Below are 8,549 nucleotides of genomic sequence, written 5' to 3'. Positions count from 1 at the left end.
TGGGGGCTCTTTGCAGGATGACAGAGCAGGAATATGAATCCCAACATAGACTAGAGGAGAAAGGCAGCTCCTGATCCCATGGTGCAGGAGCAGGTGAGGAGCTCAGCCGGGTGTGGCTGGTGGGGTGCTCCACTCCCTGCACATCCCCAGAAAGGCAGCTCCTGGCCCCATAGTGCAGGAGCAGGTGAGGGTGAGGAGCTCAGCCGGGTGTGGCTGGTGGGGTGCTCCGCTCCCTGCACATCCCCAGGGCTGCCGAGGGCAGCGGTGCTCCCGGGGCCGCACACCCCACCTCCCCCGGCACCCCCCCGCTCGGTGCCTGGCCCCGCCGGCCCTGGTCTGAAGGTCACAGTGCTGCACAGCGGGGGCAGCGCAGAGTCCGGGATCCCACTGGAGCGCTCAGGCTCAGCAGCACTCCGAAGCCACCAGCCATGATTATTTGGGGTCTCCTTTCCCTCCTCCTCCTCACTGTGGCTCGTGGAACCCCCATCGGAGACCAGGATGAAGATATCCAAGTGCAGGAGAATTTTGAGGCTGAGCGGGTAATGGCAGCTTGTGGTCCCTTAATTCTGGGGGCAAAAGGGATGGGGTAAGCTTTCTTTCATTTTCCTCCAGAAAGAAGGGCAGTAATGGCTATGTCCATGCCAGGCTGTGTGGGACAGGCACTGGCAGTGTGGCACTCCCTGGGTGCCACTCAGGAGGTGCCAGGTTCTGGGGTGGCCTCATCCTGGCAAACCCCAGGCAGGGTGGCTGCAGTCTGAGCAGCAGGGCAGATGAGTCCTGTGGAAAGGCTGTGGTTCAGCATGCCAGGATGCAGGCTGCCTGGGAGATCCCCCTCAATGCGTCCTGTCCCCTGCCAGGCTTCATGCAGCCCTGCACATGTGCCCACATCTGGGTCTCACTGGTATACATGGGTGGGTGACAGCCTGATGCCTCCAGTCCTGCCTCATAGTCAGGGAACCAAGGGAAGTTCTGCTCAGTGCTGATACACTTTCCAAATCCTGCAGCAGCTCTGGCCTCTGCACCCTGCACCATCACTTCCCAGTTTCTCCCTGCATCAGGAATATTTGGACTCTGTCCCACCCTGGTGAGGGGGGCTCACGGTGCAGACGTGTCTCCCATCTCCCTGCAGATGTACGGCAAGTGGTTCGACATCGCCATCGGCACCACCTGCAAATGGATGAAGAACTACAAGGAGAAGTTCAGCATGGGCACACTTGTGCTGGGTCCTGGCCCCAGCACGGACCAGATTAGCACTACCAGCACCAGGCTGAGGTATGGGGCACTGCTGGGAGCACTGCTGGAGGTGCTTGAGCCTTCTCCAAAGCCATCACACCAGGAGTGCTCCCTCTCCCAGGGGCTGGGAAGACATAGGGGTTACTTGCTCTGCCTGGCATCCAAGCCCTGAGGAGAGGATGGATTGGGTTCAAATACCCAATACCTTGGGCAGCACGATTTCAAGGGTCCTGCACAATGTCCTTTGTGCCCCAGACATGATATTTATGCCATAACCAGGGAAAATAATCCTACCAAGTAGCTAATTGTTTTCTTCCTCTCTCCAGGCAAGGTGACTGCACACTAGTCTCAGGGGAGTACCAGAAAACCAGCACCCCTGGAAAATACACCTACTACAACCCCAGTGAGTTGGGGTGAGGCATGCCTGGGAGATGGGGACCAGCTCTGGGGACAGCTGGCAGAGGTGGAAGGGGTTCAGAAGAGCAGGGCTCAGAGGCCACTCCACACTGTGGGGTGGCCTCTGATGTGGACATTTCTAGCCAAAGTATAGAGTCAAGCCGCAGGGAAAGGGCTGTTTGAGCACTGTCCTTGCATAGCCACAGGATGATGAGATGTTGGCAGCAGGTCACTCCTGTCCACAGGGTCCCAGGCTGGGGCAGGGACCAGCCACACTTCAGGAGCATTAGTGGCATCTCAGTTGTTCGCAGCTCTTGGCTTCCAATCCCCTCAGCTTAGAGACTGGTGAGCCTAAAGGGACTCATGGTTGTATCTGAGTCTGCTTCCCAAACATCACAGTTTTTTAATTAGATGCCTGATTTCAGCCTCCAGCTTTGGGGCTGTCCTACACTGCTCCATCTCACCGTGAGGGGCAGGAATGACATCCCTGTATCTCTGCTCACCCAGGATGGGATGTGTCTATCCAGTCCTACGTGCTCCGTACCAACTATGACGAATATGCTGTCATTCTGATGAAGAAAAAAAGCAGTTTTGGTCCAAGCACCACCCTGAAGCTGTATGGTATGTCTGGCACTTGAGGGCAAGCAGGCTCTGGGTGGACCAGCACAGCTCAAAAACACCACCTATAAGGGTCTCTCAGCTCCCTTGGCCTTAAGGGACCTGACCATGGGCTTTGGAAATGGTGTCTTAGACCAGCTCGTCTTTGGCATGGCAGAGGTGGAGTCTCATGGCCCCATGAGAGCCACATCAAGCACTGATGTGAGCATCCAAACCAACATGGTCTTTGGGATGAAGGTGGTGATATCTGCTTAGAGGAAACCCAGCCCTGAAGTGGCAGGAGATGCTGTCTTCCATGATTAAGAAATATTAAACCCACTTTGTCCAAGCCCTTGGTCAAGGCTGGTCAGGAACAGCGGGCTGCCCAGGGAAGCAGTGACATCACTGTGCCTGGAAGGGTTCAAAAAACATGTAGATGTGGAGCTCAGGGACATGTTCTAGGGTGGACATAGCAATGCTGGGTCAGTGGTTGGGTTCAATCTTTGCTTCCCTGATTCTATGTTGGGATGGACCAGGAGTCTGGTGTTGCACCTGCCTGCAGCCACCCAAGCTCATTGTGTGCTTGGGGACTGCACTCCCACACCAACCCTGCTCACAGCCTATTCTCTTTCCCAGGGAGGAGTCCAGAGCTACGGGAGGACCTCATGGAGTCTTTCCATCAGCTGGCTCTGGAGATGGGCATCCCCGAAGACTCCATCTTCATCCTGGCCAACAGAGGTAACCTCCCATGGGGCGTGTGCCTCTCATGCTGCCAGAGCACTCCAGCTGCCCCTTCTGCCAAGCTGGGGAGACAGGGGATGGTCAGGAGGGAGGAAGGAGAGACAAATGTTTTGATAGCATGGAATGAAAAGGAAATAAGGCCATGTGTCAGTCAGGATTCCACCAGAGAAATCAGCTTCCAGAGGGGTCCGTGCTAGGCTGTCAGGTCAATGAAACCACACCACTAGGATGAGGGCATGGGACACTGGTGCTGCCAGCACCTGGGAGGCTCCTTGCTCAGTCTGGGGTTCAGAAGGGGCTAGCATGATGGAGGGTGTGTGTGTGGGTGGGGGGTGTGTGTATGTGTGTAGGATTTTGGGGGGACCCAGGGGGAGTGTGGGGATTTCAGGGACATGGGCATTTTAGGATGGTGCCTCTGCAAGGGAGAGGTGGAAAACAGAAAGAGGGAATAACATTGAGTGGAACTGGGAGGGAGTCCCCTTGCCCAGGGTCCTGGATGTGCACAGTGCTGGACTCACTGAAGTTTGTCAGGACACCTCTCCTCTTACACTGCTCATCTTCTCTCCTGCTCCTGGGCCAGGTGAATGTGTTCCTCAAGACATTGAGAATGCTCCCCAGGTGAGTGGGCCAGCTGGCACCTTCTGAAGTGGATCAAGGCCAGAGACGTCCCTTCCAAGCCAAACTCACTGGAGATTGGGTGTCCAGGGAGAAGGCTCCATGGGCAGAACATGTTGTTTGGGCAGTGACTCCACTGACCATCCTGCGAGTTGCTCTTCCAGCTCTGCTGATGGGCTTTGCCTGCAAGGATGGGGGTAGGGCAGGCGCAGGCTGCAGGGGGAGGCTCCTGGTGGCCAGGTGGGCACAAGAGCTTATTTCCAAGTGGGAGACTTTTCCTACTCTGATTTTTTTCACAGTGTGAAGGTTGCTGGTGTTTCCTTGCTCCTTGCCTGTCTGTGTCTCCCAGCCAGGCTGTAGGCCCCTTCTCCAGGGATGGGGGAGCTTAGCACCCATTGGTCCTTCAACTTGCATCACTCAGCACCTCCCAGTCTCTCAGGGCTTGGTATTGAAAGATTTTCAAGGGGGAATGGGACTTTCATAGGAGAAACAACCCAGTTGACTCAAGGGCAGGTAACACATCATTGAGGCACATCCCCAGCATGAGGCACGACTTGGGCACTTTGGGTGTCTTAATCTACAGCCTGGGATTGTGGACCCCACCCTGGAAGAGGACAGGGCTGGGAAGATCATGAGGTGTGGAGGGATTACAGCCTGCAGACCCAAGATCAGTTACTGGAGATGTGCTGGGAGCACAGAGGAGAGTTGTGGCCTGAGGTGCCCCTGGCACAGCCCACCCTGAGGGCAGTGGGGTGGGCAGCAGGTCCCACAGGCAGGGACTGACGGCAGCTCTGTGCTTCCTTACTGGTGCAGAGAGCACGGAGAGCAGTCCTACCCCTGGAGGAGGGCTCAGCTGCAGGACCCCTGCCCACATACATGGGCAATAAGGAAGGTAGGTCCCAGGGGAGGGGGCTGCACTGGGATCCCCCTGGCTGCCCTCCCATTTGCCTGTGAGCCGTGGTGTGCTGGTCCGCAGACTCGTGCCGGCTGAGCCGGGACCCCGGGCCCTGCAGCGGGATGCTCTCCCGCTTCTTCTACAACTCCTCCTCCATGGCCTGTGAAACTTTCCACTACGGAGGCTGCCTGGGCAACGGCAACAACTTCTACTCAGAAAAGGAGTGCCTGCAGGCGTGCCGCACCGAGGGTGAGAGGCTGGGGGCACTGGAGGTGCCTTGGCTGAGGCATCACAAAGGATCTGAGCGCTGCCTCAAATGCCACGTGCCTGGCATCCGTGTGGGGGTCCCTGGACACCCTGCCTCATGCAACTCCTGTCCCTGCAGCTGCCTGCAGGCTGCCCATCGTCCCAGGTCCCTGCAAGGCACTGTTGACACGCTGGGCCTTCAATGCAGCCCAGGGCAAGTGCGTCACCTTCATCTATGGGGGCTGCAAGGGCAACGGGAACCAGTTCTACTCAGAGAAGGAGTGCAAGGAGTACTGCGGGGCTCCTCAGCTGGCAGGTACTCCCCTTGGCCCCCACCCCAGGGCAGCAGCCTGCAACATCTCCTGTCCTGCACTGGGTCTGCCTGGGGTGGGGACAGGCCTGTCCTGGCTCTGGATGGGTCTGTCCTCACTCTGGATGGGCCTAGGACGCGTTTACCGTGGGTTAAGGATCAGTCTGGCTCTGGAATTGTTTTGTGCTCTGCCTGGGATGGGTCATTCTGGGCCATTCTGGGTCAGGATGGACCAGGATGGGTGTATTCTTGGGCTGTGATGGGTTTGTCATGGGTTGGTGATGGGTGTGGGATGGTTTTGTGCTGTGCCCGGGAGGGATCTGTGCTGGGTAGGCAAAATGGCCATTCGCCCACAGACAGTATGGCAGAGCAGGGCTGGGCAAGCTGCAGACATGCTGAGGCCATGACTGAACTTCAGTGTGGTCTTGATGAGAGGAGGAACATCCCCAAGCAGGTTGGGGTGCAGTGGGGAGCAGTGGAGGTGACAGCCCCGGGCTGAAAGACTTGGTGGTGCAGGAATCCTGACACCAACTAAGGACCAAGCCAGGGTCCCTGTCAGGGCTGTGCTATCTGTCAGGCCCCCCAGCTCCAGCCAGTGCAGGGGTTTCTGTACTGAACCTCTGTGGGAGACACAACAGGCACCACCTCTCCCTCAGGGGAAATGATGACCAGTTTGTCAGGAGTCTGGCAGAGAAAATCATCCTGCAGAGAGGGGTGACTGGGGTGTCTTCCACCTTGTCCAGCCCTGGGTGTGCCTGCTCCAGGAGGGCAGGAGCTGGGGCTTTTGCCTGACCCCATGGGTGGGAGATGGAGCCTGTCTCAGGGCAAAACCCATCTTTTATAATCCCTGCCAGCAATATAAAGTACATTAATGCCACCATGGCGTGTGGTGGGACACAAAGTGCAGGACAGCCCATTACCTGCTGCGTCTCTCCACTTGCAGAGGACGAGGAGTTCCTGCAGCTCTCCAACTGATGCAGGCAGAGGATGAAGAGCCAGCATCCAGCACCAGGGTCCTGCAGGACAGTGCTGACAGCTGTGGTGGCCCAGCAGATTGCAAATGTCTCTCCAGCAGTAAATGTCCCTCATGTGACCAAAGAGCGCAGTATCAATGCTCAGGCTGGTGGGGAGCAGGGTGAGGGGTGCAGGAGGGGCAGGGGATGCTGTGGGGTCCCCTCTGGCCTCCCTGGTGGGTGTCCCCACCTCGGTGGGGTTATGGGGTTCTCCCCACTGAGGCGCTGGCCTGCCTCAGGCCATTGCCCTCTGCCCACACAGGGCCGGGGGGCACCGAGAGGCTCAGGGGTCCTGCTAGATGGGGCTCACCAGGACCCCCATTTGCCAGGAGATGGGGTTGGGCTGCGGGAAGGGGACAGCGAGGGAGGGTAAAAGTGTCTGCTCCTCCCTAAAGGTGAATGATTGCAGCTGGCTCGGGGTCACGGTGGGACCGGGGAGACCCGTGTGGGGGGCACGGCCGAGATGGGGGGCACAGGGGATGAGGCAACCACGAGGGGGTTATATGGGGTTTGCAGCATGGGACTACGGGGTGTCAGAGAGGACCCTGAGGGTCGCGGGACAGTTACGGGGTTACGAGGGTCACGGGAAAATGGGGCTGGCATAAAAGCGGAGGACACGGGTTATGACAGTCCCAGAGGGCACAGGGCTCCCGGGAAGGGATTAGAGGGTGCTCTGGGGGTAGTCCCAGGGATGCTGCAGTGGCCTCGTGAGGGGTTATGGGGGTCACGGGTGGGGGGGGCTATGAAGCTGCCAAGAGGGGATTGCCAGACTCTTGGGGGGCTGTGGCGCTCCCAGGAGGGTCACACCGGAGGGTCTCGGGCGTGTCGGGCTGCACTCGGCCTTCGAGGGGGTCACGGGGGGGTTCCCAGGGACCGCAGCGGCGACCGCGCTCCGCGCCCTTCTGTCCTCCGCCGGCCGCCGTACCCGCGCCGCGCGTGCCCCGGCCCCCCGCGGTGAGGCGGAAGAGCCAAGATGGCGGCGGCGGGAGCCCCGCGCCGCCCCCGCTTCCCACGCCCGGCCCCCGGCCCCAGCCCCCGGCTGGGCTGAGCGGCCCGGCCCCAGCGCCCCGTGCCGGACCCCGGCACCGGTTCCACCGCCCCGCGCCGGGACATGCCCCGATAGTGCCTCCCCTCCGCCGGCGCAGTTTCCTCCTGCCGGGCCGGGCCCGCACACCTCCGCCCCGCATGGCCGGGCCGGCCCCGCCGCAGCCCTGAGCCGCCCCGTGCCTCCGCCCGGCCCCTGAGCCCGCGCTCGGCCCGTTCCCCGCCGTGCAGCTGTGGGACCACGAAGATGTTCTCGGCCCTGAAGAAGCTGGTGGGCTCGGACCAGGCTGCGGTCCGCGACAAAAACATCCCCGCGGGGCTGCAGTCCATGAACCAGGCGCTGCAGAGGAGGTTCGCCAAGGGAGTGCAATATAACAGTGAGTCGGAGCGCCGGGCCGGGGAGGCTGCTCCAGCCGGGAGGGAGGCGGGCGGCCCGGCCCGGTGCCCCGTAGCGTGCCCGGGCTGGGAGTGTGTGCGCTTTCTTTGTGCGGGTTGGTGCTTTTATCCGTATTCGCTCAAAGCCAAGTTTGGAATTAAATGTTGGAGGTCATTGGAGGAGTGAGGGATGGAAAACTTTTGTCTTTCGGTGCAGGACTCGGGACCGGCGGTGCAGCAGCGTTCCTGAGCGCTGCCTGCCGGCTGTGGCCCAGGAGAGAGTGCCTGGTACATCAGTTTGTGTCAGTTCGAGCATCGAGAGGGTAACTCCCCTGAGTGCGTGGGTGATCTTCCCTGCAGCGCAGGATAATAGTGCTTGCAATTAAGCTGTAATGGTTGTATGATAAGAGTCTATTAAAAAGCTCAGCCCTGTCAGGCTTTAGTAAAAGGTGGACAGTAAATACCTCTGTGTGCCCTTGGGACGTCATTTCATCCTAACTGTCTTTTCTGCAACTCATACATTTGCTCTTTTATCGAGGAACGCTTTCAGAATTCTTTTTCTCTCAGTGTTGAGCTGCATTTTTCCCTTGGAGCTCAGTAAAAGTGGTTTCTAATACAGTGTTTCAGGAGGGCACTGCAAGTATGTGAAATACTTCCCAAAGTGACAATTGTGAGATAGGGACAGCAGTTATGTCATTCCTGCTGAAAATAGAGCTGGTTCCAGAGAGCGCTGTGAGTACCAGCTCGTCTGTGCAGATCCAGGCAGGCGGGGAAGGCAGATTGCAGAAGGCTGAGAGATTGGCAGGTGGGAAAAAGACTGATTTGTGAATGTGGCACTGGATAATTTCTGTGAAGGCACACGTGTTGGAGGAATAGAGATGCTGTTGGATCTCAGTCTGAACCAGAATGTGATGGAGAAGTTACACTTTGAGGTTTGGGGTGTTTTTCTCTTTGTTTAATATTATGGCTGTGCTTTGGGACTGAGGTTTCGAAATGCTCTGTTTTACTAGAGAGAGCATTTGGTGCCTTTATCCCTAGCACGCCTGAAGATATACCAGTGCTGTTTAATTTATAAAATTAGTGT

The 8,549-nt window shown here is 58.3% G+C and overlaps 2 protein-coding genes across 3 annotated transcripts in view; both read left to right on the top strand.

Annotated features, from left to right (window-relative positions):
• Window positions 1-340: 340 nt before the first annotated feature.
• Window positions 341-6,131, top strand: AMBP (alpha-1-microglobulin/bikunin precursor). The gene is made up of 10 exons (XM_063174692.1): window positions 341-539; window positions 1,130-1,272; window positions 1,560-1,636; window positions 2,137-2,250; window positions 2,863-2,964; window positions 3,548-3,585; window positions 4,396-4,474; window positions 4,559-4,726; window positions 4,863-5,039; window positions 5,977-6,131. Exons 1-10 carry the CDS (start codon window positions 429-431, stop codon window positions 6,006-6,008), a joined length of 1,041 nt encoding a protein of 346 aa, XP_063030762.1. The 5' UTR covers window positions 341-428; the 3' UTR covers window positions 6,009-6,131.
• A 1,125-nt stretch (window positions 6,132-7,256) lies between these two features.
• The window catches only part of RABL6 (RAB, member RAS oncogene family like 6), a 53,501-nt gene continuing 52,208 nt past the window's right edge, over window positions 7,257-8,549 (top strand). Inside the window, exon 1 of one of the 2 annotated variants that reach the window (XM_063175066.1) lies at window positions 7,257-7,467. In XM_063175066.1, coding sequence (XP_063031136.1) covers window positions 7,338-7,467 — 130 coding nt within the window. In that variant the 5' untranslated portion in view covers window positions 7,257-7,337. The remainder of the gene's footprint in view (window positions 7,468-8,549) is intronic. The other variant, XM_063175067.1, reaches the window with a different exon arrangement.

The sequence above is a fragment of the Melospiza melodia genome, chromosome 22 (genome assembly GCF_035770615.1).
Source record: "Melospiza melodia melodia isolate bMelMel2 chromosome 22, bMelMel2.pri, whole genome shotgun sequence".
Taxonomy (NCBI): Eukaryota; Metazoa; Chordata; class Aves; order Passeriformes; family Passerellidae; genus Melospiza; species Melospiza melodia.
Note: the sequence above shows the minus strand (reverse complement) of the source record. Positions and strands in the feature narration are given on the sequence as shown.

Excerpts from the sequence above, each read along its gene's own strand:
- AMBP (XM_063174692.1), top strand. The coding sequence starts at position 429 with ATGATTATTTGGGGTCTCCTTTCCCTCCTCCTCCTCACTGTGGCTCGT. Across the intron at positions 1,273-1,559 it reads ACTACCAGCACCAGGCTGAG|GCAAGGTGACTGCACACTAG; the intron begins GTATGGGGCACT and ends TCCTCTCTCCAG. Across the intron at positions 3,586-4,395 it reads ACATTGAGAATGCTCCCCAG|AGAGCACGGAGAGCAGTCCT; the intron begins GTGAGTGGGCCA and ends TTACTGGTGCAG.